The sequence below is a fragment of the Electrophorus electricus genome, chromosome 2 (assembly GCF_013358815.1).
Source record: "Electrophorus electricus isolate fEleEle1 chromosome 2, fEleEle1.pri, whole genome shotgun sequence".
In the NCBI taxonomy this organism is placed as follows: domain Eukaryota; kingdom Metazoa; phylum Chordata; class Actinopteri; order Gymnotiformes; family Gymnotidae; genus Electrophorus; species Electrophorus electricus.
The window spans coordinates 21566463-21584078 of record NC_049536.1 but is presented as its reverse complement, the minus strand read 5'-3'; the positions used below and the strand labels follow the sequence as shown (position 1 = coordinate 21584078).

The 17616-nt window shown below is 40.1% G+C and overlaps 2 protein-coding genes and 1 pseudogene across 2 annotated transcripts in view; all 3 read left to right on the top strand.

Annotated features, from left to right (window-relative positions):
• Positions 1 to 2565: 2565 nt before the first annotated feature.
• LOC113577139 lies at positions 2566 to 5084 on the top strand (annotated as a pseudogene).
• A 4356-nt stretch (positions 5085 to 9440) lies between these two features.
• Positions 9441 to 17616, top strand: part of LOC113577132 (protocadherin gamma-A11-like) — a 112791-nt gene continuing 104615 nt past the window's right edge. Inside the window, exon 1 of the mRNA XM_035521421.1 lies at positions 9441 to 11938. Within this exon, the coding sequence (XP_035377314.1) occupies positions 9542 to 11938 (2397 nt within the window). The 5' untranslated portion in view covers positions 9441 to 9541. The remainder of the gene's footprint in view (positions 11939 to 17616) is intronic.
• LOC118240715 (protocadherin beta-16-like) lies at positions 13673 to 16753 on the top strand. The gene is made up of 2 exons (XM_035522498.1): positions 13673 to 16209; positions 16667 to 16753. The coding sequence occupies exons 1-2, from the start codon at positions 13804 to 13806 to the stop codon at positions 16751 to 16753; spliced, it is 2493 nt and encodes an 830-aa protein (XP_035378391.1). The 5' UTR covers positions 13673 to 13803.

The following is a 17616-nucleotide window of genomic DNA, read 5'->3' as shown; positions in this document are numbered from 1 at the left end:
AATTACAGGAATATGCCCAATGTGTAATATCATCTTTAAAATATTATTTTTGAGGTAAAGCAAAAATCTTTTTTTTTTTGTAGTATTTACTGTAAAGCTGACAGTCAAGTATTCTCCTGTATGCATGTAGTGTGACCAGTTAAATGAACCTGCAGACTCAATTCTTATGCTATGTTACGTGTTTGTATTTAAATTATATATGTATTCTTTATTTTTATTATGCTGCTTTTATAAATAAACTTGTCATTTGTGTTGAGTAAAACATGATGACAAATTCAGAAGAATAAACATATCACTCGAGACATACATGCTTAGTCCATCATGTAAATGTTCATTGTAGTATGTGTCTGTCAAACAGCGAATCATTGCCAATAGTCACATGCTCCAATATTATACTATTGTGCTGAAATCCTGCATACATAGAGTAGGCAACAATATCTTTATTGTTTAGTTGGCTACATCTAAGAGTAAAAACAGACTGTTCTCCAATCAGACACACTATGTGCTGCTTAACTACACAATCTCTCTCTCTCTCTCTCTCTCTCTCTCTCTCTCTCTCTCTCTCTCTCTCTCTCTCTCTCTCTCTCTCTCTCTCTCTCTCTGTCAGACTGCAGTTCCAATCAGACACACTGCGTGCTGCTAAGTTACATGATATCGCTCTGTGAGACTGCAGTTCCAATCAGACACTGCATGCCGCTAAGCTACACGATCTCTTTCTCTCTTTCTGTGTGCATGTGTGCGTGCGCATGTGTGTGTGTGTGTGTGTGTGTGTGTGTGTGTGTGTGTGTGTGCGTGAGCGTGTGTGTGTGTGTGTGTGTGTGTGTTCATTTTACCAAAGCTTTTCAGGGTCTTCTCAACACTAGATGCATATAGCAGTTTCTGGCAAATTACTTCAGCCTAGCTCAATGCCATTAACAACCTTCACTACTTCTGAAGGGAGATTCTGTTTCTGTTTCTGCCATCTATCATTTGCCATTACTTTAGCTAGGGAAACATTGCAGAGGGTGAAAACTTTACTGTAAATTAACCAAACCCCACTGGGGTTTTGGTAAGAGTGTTGTAGTAATGAATGATATTCTAGTTTTTGAGGAGAATCAGATGAGTCATGAACAAAACCTCAGCACTGTTTTGCAGACCATTCAGCAATCTGGACTGAAGTTGAATATAGAAAAGTGTCACTTCAAGAACCCTTAGATCCATTATTTTGGTCATACCATTTGCATAGATGGCATCTGGCCAGAAGTCAACTGCCACACTCTACCAATATGTGCAGAAAACAAGCTGACTGAAAGGCGGGAGCTACTGATCATGACACCCCTGCACAAAAGTGTAGTTTATATGTGTTAGTATGATGGTAGGAAGTATGTTGTAGTGATGGACTACTATTCTGCATATGAAGACATAGCCCACCTAGCTCGAATCAGTAGCCAGCAGATCATTGCTAGATATAAAAGCATGCTCACAAGATAGGGCATTCCTAATGAACCTGTGAGGGACAATAGAACATGGTGTGTCTGCTGAATTTAAAGAGTTCTGGAACAAATATGGTTTCATGCATATAACGTCTATGCCCCATTATCCACAACTGAACGGGGCAGCTGAGAGGGCTGTATAAACAGGTGTACAGACACCTTCTAAACTTGACACTTTATTGGTGCGGTTAAGTAGGTCAATCGCCAAAACTCGACTCTAGTGAGTGTGTCATGGTATTACAGATCAATGTAATATTAACTATTACATAATAATTGAACTAATATTACATAATGTAACGCTTTGGTGTCAAAACGTGGTCTGAGAAAATGATTAAGTTGTTAAAAAAGAAAGATGTTTCTTTTCTTTTCAGAAAAAAAGCGAGAGTATTTCATAGGTTATTGTGAATCACATGAGGGGAAATACAGCGTGCTCTCGCGAAACAGAAATATGAGGTTTAGGTTATCTCCGTTGGTTACATACTAGAGTGTGAACTCGTCATTAAAAATGTCAACAAACAAGTTAAATGTTCATGAGGACGAGTGACAATTTGGAGCAAATACTATTATGGAACATTTCATTATGACGCACACCCCACAACGGTTTTGCGGACCAGTCATTTTCATCAAATTTTTCCCAGTGAGGGAACGCTGGCTACTAATTTCACTCCAAATAAGCCCCAAAGAAGCCCCTTGAAACGACACGCAAGTAAGTCAACGCAGTGAGGTAAGATTGTAGTTTAAACATTTTCGTTTTAATTGTGTCTGTATTATTATAAACCTTACACCGTAGTCAATTGTACTACTCGTTTCAATGCTCAAGTCAGGTATCATTATATAACGTTTCTTTTAACATACAAGTAATCGTTAACATCAGTTTTTAAATAACATTATTTTGGTCTTGAAGGAAACTAGTAAGCGCTCTGTATCCCTCCAATTCATTTAGTTGTTACTCACTGTGGCTCATAGTGTCGCTGTTCGCTAACAAAGCCAATAAGAGGCATGAACCTTTTCGTTTTCTCCGCCCTGTATTTTAAGTCACTGTCGGAGCTGACTGTGTGCTGTTTGCACCAGAGAACCGTCGACAGCACTTTATACTGTATTTGCACTGCAGTTATAATTTGATGACATTTTGAAGGTCTTCGGTGTAAATATAGCCCATTCACAACTTAAGTGATGCGGTTTCACATCATTATGGAACTCAGTAGCTTCACTGTTCTCTCTTTCACGGCGCGCTTTTGTTTCGTGGTTCTCTCTGTACATACCTCGTATGGAGAAGTGAGCTATTCCTTTCCGGAGGAGATTAAACGCGGATTCGTAATTGGAAATACAGCAAAGGACCTCGGACTGGACGTGAACAGACTGACGGTGCGCAAGACCCGTATTGATACTGAAGGTAACCGAAAACGCTACTGTGAAATGAATCTGAATACTGGAGAACTGGCCGTTACGGAAAGGATTGACCGAGAGGGGCTTTGTGGACAGAAGGTTTCGTGTGTTATAATACAGGAGCTTGTGCTAGAGAATCCTTTGGAATTACATCGTGTAAGTCTTAATATTCAAGACATTAACGACAACTCGCCACTATTTATGAACAAGGCGATTCGGATAGAAATATCAGAATCATCAGTGAAAGGTGCTACATTTCCCTTAGATCCTGCTCACGATGCAGACATTGGGCAAAATTCAGTACAGACCTATGTGCTTCAAAGGAACGATCATTTTATTTTGAACGTTAACATGAATGCATACGGATTAAAATACGGTGAATTGGTCCTAGACAAGGAGTTAGATCGTGAAAATCAGCAGGAGATTGTACTAGTTCTTACAGCAATAGACGGTGGAGTCCCACCGAGATCAGGTACTGTAACCATACAAGTCACTGTACTGGATGCTAATGATAACGCTCCAGTGTTTAGTCAGTCCGTCTATAAAATCAGTCTGCCTGAAAATTCACCAGTAGGTACTGTAATAATTACAGTGAGCAGTACGGATGCTGACGAGGGTGCAAATGGAGAAGTTACATATGCTTTTGGTCATATTTCACGGGAAAATGAGGCGTTATTTTCTCTAGATTCAAAGACAGGACAAATTAGTTTAGTTGGTCCATTAGATTACGAGGAAGCAACGTCATTTGAACTCCAAATTCAGGCTAAAGATGGCGCAGGATTAGCGGCATATTCTAAAGTAATTATAGAGATAACTGATGTAAATGACAATACTCCTGTAATAGTGCTAAAATCTCTGACTAGTCCGGTACCTGAAAATGCCCAACCAGGCACAGAGGTGGGCATCATTAATGTGCAGGACGGAGACTCTGATAAAAACCGACAGGTTCACTGCTCAATTCAGCAAAATCTTCCATTTAAACTTGTTCCATCAATTAAAAATTACTATTCTTTGGTGACAGCAGGTGAACTGGACCGCGAGTTAGTGTCTGATTATAACATTACGATCACTGCTACTGATGAGGGATCTCCACCTTTGTCCTCCGCTAAGGTTATTCAGTTGTCTGTGTCTGATGTGAATGATAATCCACCTGTATTTGAGGGAGCAGACTTACAGCGCTCATGTGAAAGAAAATAACAAACCAGGCTCCTCTGTATGTACAGTAGCAGCAACAGACCCAGACTGGAGACAGAACGGTACTGTAGTTTATTCTCTGTTTCCCACTGATGTCAATGGAGCTCCGGTTACATCTTTTTTATCCATTAATGGAGACACGGGAGTTATTCATGCCGTGAGGTCTTTTGATTATGAGCAGTTTAAAAGTTTTAAAGTGCTCGTCTTGGCCAGAGACAACGGTTCTCCTCCTCTGAGAAGTAACGTGACCGTGAGCATTTTCATCATGGATGAGAACGACAACTCTCCACAGATATTATATCCCTCTCCGGATGCAAACTCCTTCATGACTGAAATGGTACCTAAAGCTGCACAGGCAGGTTCTTTGGTGTCCAAGGTGATCGCTGTGGATGCAGACTCTGGGCAGAATGCGTGGCTCTCATATCATATAGAGAAAGCAACTGATCCTGGACTTTTTACAATTGGCATCCACAATGGCGAAATCACAGTGCAAAGGGACATTCCCGAAACTATTAACATGAAGCAGAACCTGATAGTCTCAGTGAGAGATAACGGACAGCCTTCTCTATCTGTCACCTGCTCAATTAGTCTGCTTGTTTTGGATAATTTGGCCGAAGTTCCGGAAATGAAGGATAAGTCGTATGATGACGGCAGCTCTAAACTGACTTTTTATTTGATCATAGCACTAGTGACAATTTCCACATTCTTCCTCACCTTCATCATCATCATCTTGGCTGTGAGGTTTTGTCACAGGAGTAAGCCCAGACTAATGTTTGATGGAGCTGTCACCATTCCCGCGCGTATCTTCCTCCAAATTACGCAGAGGTGGAGGGTACCGGAACTCTCCGCAGCAACTGTAATTATGACACATACTTGACCACAAGCTCACTCACCAGTGATTTCAAGTTCTCCAGATGTTATAATGAGGGAACGCTGCCAGCTGACCTGACTCTGATAAAGGCTCAGTCCACTGAAAACAGGATGAGATGTGCTGGTGATGAACTCAACATCTTAACTCAGGTATGGCTTTAATTTGGACTTGTGCTTTGTTCTGCCTTTAAGTTGAGATACCTTGTTTGAAAAAAAAAAAGGAATTAAAAATGCAGCTTTGATAAAGGCTGGTTTCAAATATTGAGTTACACGTGGTGATCTGGCACTCAGTTTACTTTTCGGATCTTTAATGTAAGACGCTCGTATTCATGTAATGATTGTGCCTTTATGGCTCCATTATTCAATAAGCGAACTATTTTTTTTAATTATGATTGCATTTCAGATTTTTTTCCTTAGACTTATGTCAACCTACATAAACTGTACAGACGACAAGCTGTGTATAGACTGTGTATGAGTGTCACGATTCCCCTCCGCTAGCGTCGCCATCTCCCTAGTAACCGCCTCCATGTTTTTGTTTTGCATTTCTCTTCGTGGTTCTTTGTTTATTGGTTCCCTTCTCTCCCTCGTTGCCCTCTCGTCAGTAAGTTTATTTAAACCGTCACTGGTCAGTATGCAAGCCCTTGTTGTGCGTACGCATCAAAACCTGTGATCTATGTATTGTGTGTTTTTTGCCGCTTTCATTTTAGCCTGTTCCGTTTTTCACTCCGTTAGCGTGTGCGTTTCTTTCTTCGGTTTTTGTGTTTTGCTTTATTTACTTTAATCATGTATACCGGTTCTTTTAATCTTGCTACTCTGACCCTGGACTGTTTCAACGACTCTTTTGGCCTTAAAAAAATATCGCTCTTCTTTGCGTTTGCAGCCATCCTATCGGGTTGAAATGAGCACTTTAAGCAATCATGTTGTCTGTGCACACATCATAGGCAAAGCAAAGTATAAAACATATTTTACAAGTATTCAGTATCTTGTTTATTAGTAATAAATTCTGAGGAACACTTCTATTGCATGTTTCACTGATTGTAGAATCATTTCTTTGGCAGTTAATCATTTGTCTTGTTTCTGTCAGTGGTGCTGAAAAAAGCGACAACGAGAGGTAATGAGATAATGGACTACGGGCATGTTTAATGTGACAGTTTTTTGTGCACTTCCCATGTTGTGGGGTTAGACGCTACTAAAACATCTACACCAATTGCTTTTTTATATAAGGAAAGTGTCTAAATCTGTGTAGTAAACTGAGCCATCGTATCACCGTAGTTACATTATAAACCCACTAAGCAGTACAACATTTTAAAAAGTACAAAAAAAACAAAAAACCTCATCTCAGGTACTTCACATGCAGGCATGACATCCACAGAAATGGACATCTGTTTTAAATAAAGGTTATGTATTTAGTTACAGCTTATATAGTTTTCCATACTGTAACAAGACAAAGGTGCAAACACATTTTCAATACACACTAAGATTTGCTAGCTATAATGCGTTTCCTTAAACACGTTTTAGCATACCGCCTTACATCGTGAACCAACCAGTCAAACACTGAATTATCCAAATATATTAATCAAATTTAGCAGTAAAAATCATTATTGTATGGATCTATGGTTGATATCATCCATGCAAAAAAAAAAAATTATAATAATAATTACCACAGGATTAATGCTGATCGCGCAATCATAGCCATTATTCCATCGCATGCGCTATATTATCCGGACAACTGAAATCACACGAGTACAACTCTCCTGAATAAACTCTGAGACTGGCTTCTTAAGGGTCAGTGACATTAAAGAAAATATATAACAGCCAGCAACTAAAAACTCTTAAATGTACACAAAGTGTACACACCGTTTTCTACCTGGCTACACATACAAAATAAAGAGGGAATGAAAAGTTTTTTCGCATGGAACGCATGGCAGGAAGGGTGTTGTCTCTCTGTCTAGGTTGGGGGGCGGTTCTGCTTCCAGCTCGGAATTCAACCAATGCCTCGTGTGGGCGGAGGAAGAGACGACGAGTGAGAATGTGAGGGGGAGAGAGAGAGAGAGAAGTTCCATTATAATTCACCATCGTGCTCCTGCTGGTCCAGTGTTGGTGTGGCACGTTTTCCCCATCCGTACTTTCGCGTTTATCTGTAAATCAACAGGGATGAACAGCCATGCACGGTCTGCTCGCTCCGCCTTTCGCCCGCACGTGGTGGCTTAGTCCACAACAATGGTACTCAAACTGGGAGTGGCGGTGGTGCTGGTTCAGCACCTTGGATAGCGCTCTGGAGCTCTGGGGCGTCTCAGTCCTGTCTGGATAATGAATCTCGTGGTGTCACTGTTTACCCATGAAGCCAAGCAATGCTTATACGTTCCACCCTCCTCCACTGGCGCTGTCTGTTCTATAAAGAATTTATTTTGTGGTTTGGGGGAGGGGGGGGGGGGTGTCCAGTGTGGTTTTCGTTAGCGCAGTACATGCAAATGTATAATGTGCTTGTTGTTTTAGACATTAGATCACTTGTTTGACGCGGCAGTTGTACTCCAGTCACACCATGGTGCTCTGCTGAGCGTACAATTATTTTCACCTCACCATTTCTATTATGGTGCATGTAGTTTATGGAGTTTTGCTGGAGCAAGCTAACGATGCATTAAACCCAACTCGATTCCGACCTACAAGATAACATAAAATGTTTATTTTGCGCTAGTCCAAAAATGGCTGGACGAATATATAATGAATTGGTGTTAAACGAAGGACTAGATCGCGAGAAGGAGCAGGAAGTAACAATGATTTGTACTGCAGCTAATGGTGGGACCCCACCGAGGTCAGGTACTGTACACACGTTACTGTACTAGACACTAATGAGAAGGCTCCGGTATTTAGTCAGTATGTATATAAAATAGGTCTGCCTGCTAATTCGCAATTGCAGTGGTTACAGCGAGGGCTACTGACAGTGTTAATGTAGAGGTGTCGTATGTGATTAGTTACGTTTCTGGAAAAAAAAATGGCAATGTTCTCTCTCAATAATAGTTTGGAACAGACACGTATAATGAGACCTCTTGACGACGAGAAGGAGTCCTTTGAATACAAAATCAGGCAACTGATGGATTAGGATTAGTATCGTTTGCTACTGAAATTATACAAATATGGAACACGAATGGCAATGTTATACTCATTGCAACCCCCAGTTGTGGAGAATGAAGTGCCTTGTACAGAGATTGAGATCATTAACCTGCAGGGACTCTGGCTACTATTGCTCCAGTCAGCAAAATATGCCCAAAACTGAAGAGGGCTCTCCATCTTTGTCCTCACGGAAGACGATTCAGTTATCTGTGGCTGATGTAGATGATAATCCACTTGTATTTGAGTATTTGTATTTGTATTTGAGTACTTGTATTTTGACTAACCACTTATGTAATCGTCACATACCTGACCACGGGCCCAGTGATTTTTAAGATCGTTGGAATTTACACTGAGGGCACGCTGCCTGTTGATCTGACACTTGGAAAACCTGATTCTACTGTGAATTATATTCGAGACTTGATGACGATGAAGTTAACACTTGGCAGATATAATATGTCTTTTCTGGAATTAGTGGTATTAAAATGTGTATCCCTTATTGGTTTTGAAGATTTCCTTTTTTAAATCCTTAATTAAATAATTGCAATTGCTTTGATTAAACTTCCCAAAAAAGTTTGGCTGAGACGTGTATCCTCTGAGGCTTGAGTTCTCAAGATTGCAAAATAAAACAGTCCAAAAATATGAATGAACCACTTCCTACGTAATGTACAGTCTAATATATATAATAAATCTACAGCTCAAATTGTTTGAGGAAACCGAAATTTACACAGTTCTAGTTTATTAACTCAAACCATTTGAATAATTTCCTAAACTGGGTGTGAATAACAGATTTTTATTGTTGTGGGAACGCAAGTAAATCCAGTGAATTGTAGTAATCCCAATCCCTGTGCTGAATTTAAATTATTCGATACCAGGTCTGTGCGGTGTGATGTACTGTTAGGTTTTACAGTGTATGACATTGGAATGTCAGGCTTGAGGGCGTGTTTAGCGGACGTAGCTTCTCTTAGGATTGCGTTCAAACACATCGATTTCGTTTGTTATAATTCCTTCGTAATTGGGATTGCGGTTGATGTTCTTGTAGGCACGTAAATTGGACACTATTTAAGCCTTTGAGAGGAGTGCTTTTCGAAGTTATAATGTTTCTATTTAAATTATTTCTTAAAGAGTCCACATTAAATTGATTCATTTTTACTTTTACAGTATACGGTTTCTGTTTGAATCAAATTCCAGATTGATTATGTCCTTGTAACGTTTTACCTCCTTATCTGGTCATTATGTTGCTTATGTTTATGGTTTGTGGTTTCTCATAGAAACTCGCAGCGTCGCTGTTGTCCTGCAACATAATTGCGCATGAATGACGGTCTTCTCTCCACCCTGTGTATGGCGTCACTAGCCGAAGTAACAATTCCTTTTGCATAGTAGCGCAAAACCTCTGTCCGTGTCCAGTTTTGGTTTTGCTCCTATTTTTAATAGATTTTTACAAGTCGATTTATCTAGCATTTGCTTAACTTTTTAAAGAAAGCTTGGTGCAGAATTATTTAGCATTCGCTATGGAGGTCAAAGGATTTTTCTTGACAGCTTTTTTTTGTTTTCTCGTGCTGATGGCGCATGCCGAGCGTGGGGACCTGGGCTATTCTTTACAGGAGGAGGTGAAACGCGGATTTGTGATCGGAAACATAGCCAAGGATCTCGGACTCGATGTGAAGGGACTGTGGGCTCGTAAGGCCCGCATTGATACAGAAGGCAGCCGAAAGCACCACCTCGACGTTAATCTAAATAGTGGAGAACTGATTGTAGCAGAAAGGATGGACCGAGAGGGGCTTTGTGCAAAGAAAGCTTCGTGCGTTCTACAACAGGAACTCGTACTAGAAAATCCTTTGGAATTACATCACGTCAAACTACATATTCAAGATATAAATGATAACTCACCAAAGTTTGAGGAAGATATTATCAAAATAGAGATACCAGAATCGACTGATAAGGGAGCTCGTTTCATGCTGGAAGAGGCTCATGATGCAGACATTGGGGAGAATTCAGTTCAGACTTACACCTTACAAAAGAACGAACACTTTGTTTTGTCCGTTAACACAAACTCGGACGGTGGAAAATATAGCGAATTAATCTTAGATAATGAAGTGGATCGTGAACAACAGCAGGAGGTATCGTTAATTCTTACAGCAATAGACGGCGGGACTCCACCGAGATCAGGTACTGTAACCGTACACGTCACTGTACTGGATGCTAATGATAACGCTCCAGTGTTTAGTCAGTCCGTCTATAAAGTCAGTCTGCCGGAAAATTCACCGTTAGATACAGTAGTGGTTTACGTGAGCGCGACAGACGCAGATGAAGGGCAGAATGGCGAAGTCACGTATGCATTAGGCCACGTCTCTGAGGAAGGTAAGAAATTATTTTCGCTCAGTCGTAAAACGGGAGCAATTACAACTACTGGGCCAATAGATTATGAAGATGAGTCATTATATGAGTTAAGAGTACTGGCAAAAGATGGTGCAGGTCTAACCTCATACTCCAAAGTAATTATAGAAATTACAGATGTAAATGACAATGCTCCTGTAATAGTGCTCAAATCTTTGAAGAGTCCGCTTCCTGAGAATGCCCAACCAGGCACAGAGGTGGGCATCATTAATGTGCAGGACGGAGACTCTGAGAATAATAGACAGGTCCAGTGCAAAATTCAGCAAAATGTTCCTTTTAAACTCATCCCATCACTCAAAAGCTATTACTCTCTAGTGACGATCAGTGACTTGGACCGAGAGCTAGTGTCTGATTATAACATTACAGTCACCGCAGTTGATGAGGGCTCTCCACCTTTGTCGTCCTCTAAAACAATTCATCTGTCAATAGCTGATGTCAACGACAACCCACCTGTATTTCAGGAGCATATTTACAGCGCTCATGTGAAAGAAAATAACAAACCAGGATCCGCTGTGTGTACAGTAGCAGCAACAGACCCAGACTGGAGACAGAACGGTACTGTAGTTTATTCTCTGTTTCCCTCTGATGTCAATGGAGCTCCGGTTACATCTTTTTTATCCATTAATGGAGACACGGGAGTTATTCATGCCGTGAGGTCCTATGATTATGAGCAGTTTAAAAGTTTTAAAGTGCTCGTCTTGGCCAGAGACAACGGTTCTCCTCCTCTGAGCAGTAACGTGACCGTGAGCGTTTTCATCATGGATGAGAATGACAACTCTCCTCAGATATTATATCCCTCTCCGGACGGAAACTCTTTTATGACCGAAATGGTGCCTAAAACAGTACACGCGGGCTCCCTCGTTTCCAAGGTGATTGCAGTGGACGCGGACTGCGGGCAGAATGCGTGGCTCTCTTACCATATAGTGAAAGCCACCGACCAAGGACTTTTCACGATCGGTGTCCACAGCGGTGAAATAAAGATGCAACGGGATCTATCTGAATCCGATAACATGAAGCAAAATGTCATTGTTTCAGTTAGCGATAACGGACAGCCCTCTTTGTCTGCGACATGTGTAATGTATTTAATTATTTCAGATAATTTGGCTGAAGTCATAGAACTTAAGGACATGTCATTTGACAACACCAACTCCAGACTCACATTTTATTTAACAGTCGCGCTCGTGACTGTTTCCACGTTCTTCCTCGTGTTCATCATCATTATCATGGCCGTGAGATTTTGTCACAAGAGGAAACCCAGACTAATGCTTGATGGAGCTGTCGCCATTCCCGGCGCGTATCTCCCTCCAAATTACGCAGATGTGGAGGGTACCGGAACCCTCCGCGGCAACTTCAATTATGACGCGTATCTGACCACAGGCTCACGCACCAGCGACTTTAAGTTTATTAGCTCTTATAACGAGGGGACACTGCCTGCCGATCTAACTCCGCAAAAGACTCAAGCATCTGGTGATGACCTTGTTGGATTGGACATTACAATTGATACGTCTGAGGTATGGTCTTATGTTTTCATACATTTTAATTAATTTTTTACTTTTCTCTGTTCTTATATAAATGTATATAAGGCTGTTTTGTTTTTCTTTTTTTCTTTTTTTTTACCATTTTTTAAATTTTGTAAAAATGCAAAAATCCATTTTAGTGTATATTTAGAATGTTTCGTGGTGTAGGTTACCCAGATTAAGCACAGCAACAACAACAACAACGCTAACTCTCATAATGCTGATGATAACAATAACCATCGTTGTCTTTAAATCTTTATTTATAGAGGACTTTTAATTCTGAGTGCAAACTCTTCGAGTAGTTTAAACAGAAAAAGACTAACGTAATAGAGTAAATGGATACATTCTGATAAAACATTTTTGTGTCATCAAAATTTATTTACAAAAATAGCTGTTTTTTCATACTTACACCACTATAAAAGTTTGGGGTTTTTTTTTTTTTTTTTTTTTTTTTTTTTTTTTTTTTGCTAACTACTTGTAAAGGACAGCCACACGTACATCAGGCCAGCAGTTTTACTACTGAAATTACTGCTGCACCAAACTGAAGTAGCCATCCAGCAGTAGTCCGTGGTCAGAAACTGACATAAAAATGAATGGGATGGCCTTCACAAACTGTGCATGGCGACAGTTGGGCTATATTCTTGAAGTGTACACCTACAAAATGGCTCTAATAGTGTTGTACCTAGTAATTATCTGCTGAGTGTACATGCATACGTTCATGCATGGTAATATACATATCTTTTGTATTATTTCCAAGAGCATAATTTCAGTTGATGAATAGCTCTGTTAAAATCCTTGTGTCAGTGCCAGTGTGTTACTTTGCTCGTAATGGCTTTCATGTGCTAATTACGTTTGGTGTTCTCGAACTAATTCTGTCGCTTTTGTAAACACGAACCCTAACTCCTATCAACTCCCTCTTTGAGCTCAGGAGCGTCATTCATTCAGTCATTTTTATTCCGTCTTCCAAAAGTACCACCAAACCTATTATTTCTGAATTATTTTGCGTTTTTACTTCAAAGTGCGGTAAATGAAGTTATGTCAGAGCCACCAACAAGTTAGGAAAATTAACTAAACTTTAAATATAGTCTTACCCTTAATAACATAGTACACGATATAAATAAGTTGTTGCTTATAGGCTCAGCGGCCTAAAAAAAACATTTCTAACATACATAAATCAAATCGTTTCTGTTTAAATATGGGTCTGACTCCTATACGACATTACACTGCTAATTAAATGGCAAGATTCCTCATTTCCTATGCCCTGTTTTGGTGGTGTATTTTTTAGCGTTCACGTAATTTCTTCCCTGTTTAATAGCTTCTTAGCAAACCTGGTCTTCACAGTTGTACACACCGGCGCTGTCCATGGTACTGTGTCCGTTAACGAGACTAAGGTTTAAGGCAGTCAATAAATATAATAGAATTATTAGACGTTTTTAATTATTAATTCTGGCGCAAATGGTTATTTAATTTGTGGCTTTTTTGTTAATTCAGAATGTTGTTGATTTTTATTTATTCTTAAATAAAATTTGAGCGCGCAGAATTGATTGATCTTGCTTGATAGGATTAATCCATTATGTTGTCCCAGTGCGATTCTTGTTATTTGTAATTTCTCTTTCTGACTCGTAGGGTCGCTCTTTACTAGCAAAGCTCTGTGGATGCACGAACTGGCGTTCTCTCCACCCCTTGATTATTACGTGCCTTTCAATGCTGTAGATAGAAAACCGTCGACGACGCTAAATAGGTATAACACTTAATGTTGTAACATTTCTTCTTTTTCCTTGGAGGATCAATCATACATTTTCTGCAGTTTTATTTTTTTATATACTTGCGCAGTTCTATTTAAGTGCTTTGGCTGAAAAATGCGAGTGAAATGTATCTCCGTTGTTGGATTTGGTCTGAGCTTTTGTTCCTTCGTCATTTTGGTCCATAGAACGTTTGGAGATGTAAGTTATTCTTTTCCAGAAGAGATGAAAAGCGGATCTGTGGTTGGAAATGTAGCCAAAGATCTCGGACTCGATGTGAAGGCACTGTTCGCACGCAAGGCCCGCGTTGACGCTGAAGGTAAACGAAAACGATACTGTAACATTAATCAGAATACCGGAGAACTGATTGTGGCAGAGAGGATTGACAGAGAGGCGCTGTGTGGTAAGAAGCCCTCGTGCGTCATAACACAGGAGCTTGTGCTGGAGAATCCTTTAGAATTACACAAAGTAATCTTAAATATTGAAGACGTTAATGACAATTCACCACGCTTTGAAACGGATGTGATTGGAATCGAAATAGCAGAGTCTACGTCTAAGGGTGCCATATTTCTGTTAGATGAAGCCGTCGATGCTGATATTGGAAAGAATTCGGTTCAGTTATACTCGCTGCAAACGAATGCACATTTCGCTTTGAATATACAGTCAAACATGGACGGTGGGAAATATAGTGAGCTGGTATTACAAAAAGAATTAGATCGCGAAAAGCAGCAGAAGGTAACGTTCGTTCTTACTGCAATAGACGGTGGGACTCCGCCGAGATCAGGTAGTGTAGTCATAGACGTTACTGTACTGGATGCTAATGATAACGCCCCAGTGTTTAGTCAGTCCGTCTATAAAGTCAGTCTGCCTGAAAATTCACCAGTAGGTACTGTAGTGATTACAGTGAGCGCTAGTGACGCTGACGAGGGACAAAATGGAAAAGTAACTTATGCACTAGGCCACGTGTCTGAGAGAGTTGACGAATTGTTTTCTCTAGATGGAGATAATGGAAAAATTGCAGTGAAAGGTTCTATTGACTTTGAAGAAGACACATCATTTGAATTAAAAATATTAGCAACGGACGGATCTGGTTTAAAGTCTTACTGTAAAGTAGTAATAGACATTACTGATGTAAATGACAATGCTCCTGTGATAGTCCTTAAATCTCTGAAGAGTCCGCTTCCTGAGAATGCCCAACCAGGCACACAGGTGGGCATCATTAATGTGCAGGACAGAGACTCTGAGAATAACCAACAGGTTCACTGCTCAATTCAGCAAAATATTCCATTTCAGTTCGTCCTGTCGATTAAAAATTATTATTCTCTAGAGGTCGCAGGAGAATTGGACCGTGAAGTAGTGCCTGATTATAACATTACAATTACTGCTACTGATGAGGGCTCACCACCTTTGTCGTCCTCTAAAACTATTTATCTCTCAATAGCTGATGTGAATGATAATGCACCTGCATTTCAGGAGCATATTTACAGCGCCCATGTGAAAGAAAATAACAAACCAGGATCCGCTGTGTGTACAGTAGCAGCAACAGACCCAGACTGGAGACAGAACGGTACTGTAGTTTATTCTCTGTTTCCCTCTGATGTCAATGGAGCTCCGGTTACATCTTTTTTATCCATTAATGGAGACACGGGAGTTATTCATGCCGTGAGGTCTTTTGATTATGAGCAGTTTAAAAGTTTTAAAGTGCTCGTCTTGGCCAGAGACAACGGTTCTCCTCCTCTGAGAAGTAACGTGACCGTGAGCGTTTTCATCATGGATGAGAATGATAACTCTCCTCAGATATTATATCCCTCTCCGGACGGAAACTCTTTTATGACCGAAATGGTGCCTAAAACATTACAAGCGGGCTCCCTCGTTTCCAAGGTGATTGCAGTGGACGCAGACTGCGGGCAGAATGCGTGGCTCTCTTATCATATATTGAAAGCCACCGACCAAGGACTTTTCACGATCGGTGTCCACAGCGGTGAAATAAAGATGCAACGGGATCTATCTGAATCCGATAACATGAAGCAAAATCTCGTTGTTTCGGTTAGAGATAACGGACAGCCCTCTCTGTCTGCGACATGTATAATGTATTTAATCATTTCAGATAATTTAGCTGAAGTCCCAGAACTGAAAGATATGTCTCACGACGAGAGTAACACGAGACTAACCTTCTATTTAGTCGTTGCACTAGTGAGCGTTTCAACGTTCTTCCTCGTGTTCATCATCATTATCATGGCTGTGAGGTTTTGCCGCAAGAGGAAGCCCAGACTAATGTTTGATGGAGCTGTCACCATTCCCAGCACGTATCTCCCTCCAAATTACGCAGATGTGGAGGGTACCGGAACTCTCCACAGCAACTTCAATTATGACGCATACCTAACTGCAGGCTCACGCACAAGTGATTTCAAGTTTGTCACGTCCTACAACGAGGAAACGCTGCCTGCTGACGTGACTATGAACAAGTCTCAAACACCTATCAGTGACTTTGTGGGGCTTCGTAATGCAACAAATGACGTTCAGGTATGGTTCTTTATTTTTACCAGTAATATTTTTCATATTTATTATGTTACGCTACCTCACATGTAAAGCCAGATTTGAAAATGGATTTGTTATGTTTCTGACGAAACTGTTGGCTTATAGTTTGCTGTTGCTGAATCATCTTGATCATAATTTTGGTGTCATATTTTACATTCTTATTCGTGGCTTATACATTCTACCCTTTTTCATAACATCTGCAAAAATAGTTTCCGTCTTCTTATCGATTTTCATCTATGTACGTTAGTCACGGCTGAAATACATTTAGTCATAGTAGACAGTAAGCATTTTTGCGCGCTTTCAACAAGATAATTGCTAATTGGACATTAGAAAAATCCATGGTGTGGAATTTGATATTTAGTGCTATTTTGGTATTCAAGAATCGCGTTAGGTGAAGTTAGTACATGTGTTTTTTTCAGTATTGCATACTTTTTCCTTGTAGAGACTGTCTGACTCGGCAGTGTTTACGCATTTTACATTTCTGTCTTATATACCGGTCTTAGCTTTTCGCCACAAGGATGCGGGCTAACCAAGCCACTGAGACTGAATTGATTGAGATGATTACTAGAGTAAGAATATTGCACACTACATATGTTTAATATCGTTCATGTAAGTGTATTGTCAGTTCTTTTTGCACTGATGTGTACCCGTTTCTGATATGATCAATTTCGTGACTTTAATCTGATGCATGAATGGAACTGCATTTTGAGAAAAGCGCGCATAATGGCGACAGTTCTTGTTCATGTCCCTTCTAAGTTTCTATCTAACTCCGTGATAACAGTTAGATATAATGATTCTGGCTCGCGCTTATTTGTAATTGTAACCATATTCTGAAAGGATGCTTGTTGCCCACAGTGCTTTGTTAATTTTTCTTTACTTCATTTCATTGCGAGTCGCAATGTATTATTTTACAGCATGTGTGTTTGTTGCCCCAGAATCAGGCGTTTGACGTAATGCATTCAAATACCCAATATATGGCGGGATGCAAAAATCTATGCAGTTAATTTGGCCTCGCGAGGATTCCTTTTTTCCCCCCTTAAATGTATTTAAACTTGGACAATGTCATTTAATCATACTGTCATTTTAAGCGGTAAATTCATTTTGCAACGCACACGTTGAGAACTGTGTTGATGTACACTAGCAACAGCAGACAAGCGTTGGAGATAGAACGTTTATTCCTTGTTGGCCTCTGACGAATTGGACTGCGAGCGTTGATCTCAGCCTGCTCTATAATTTTCTCTTTTGGAAGAATAGGGTGGAGGGAGTTGTATGGATGTCTTGAACTTTTATTAATTTTTATGCTTAATACATCTGTTTCTAGAGCCGAAACACTCGAGGTATCCTAGAATCATTATTTATATATGTATTTATTTTTTAAAAAATAAATAAATA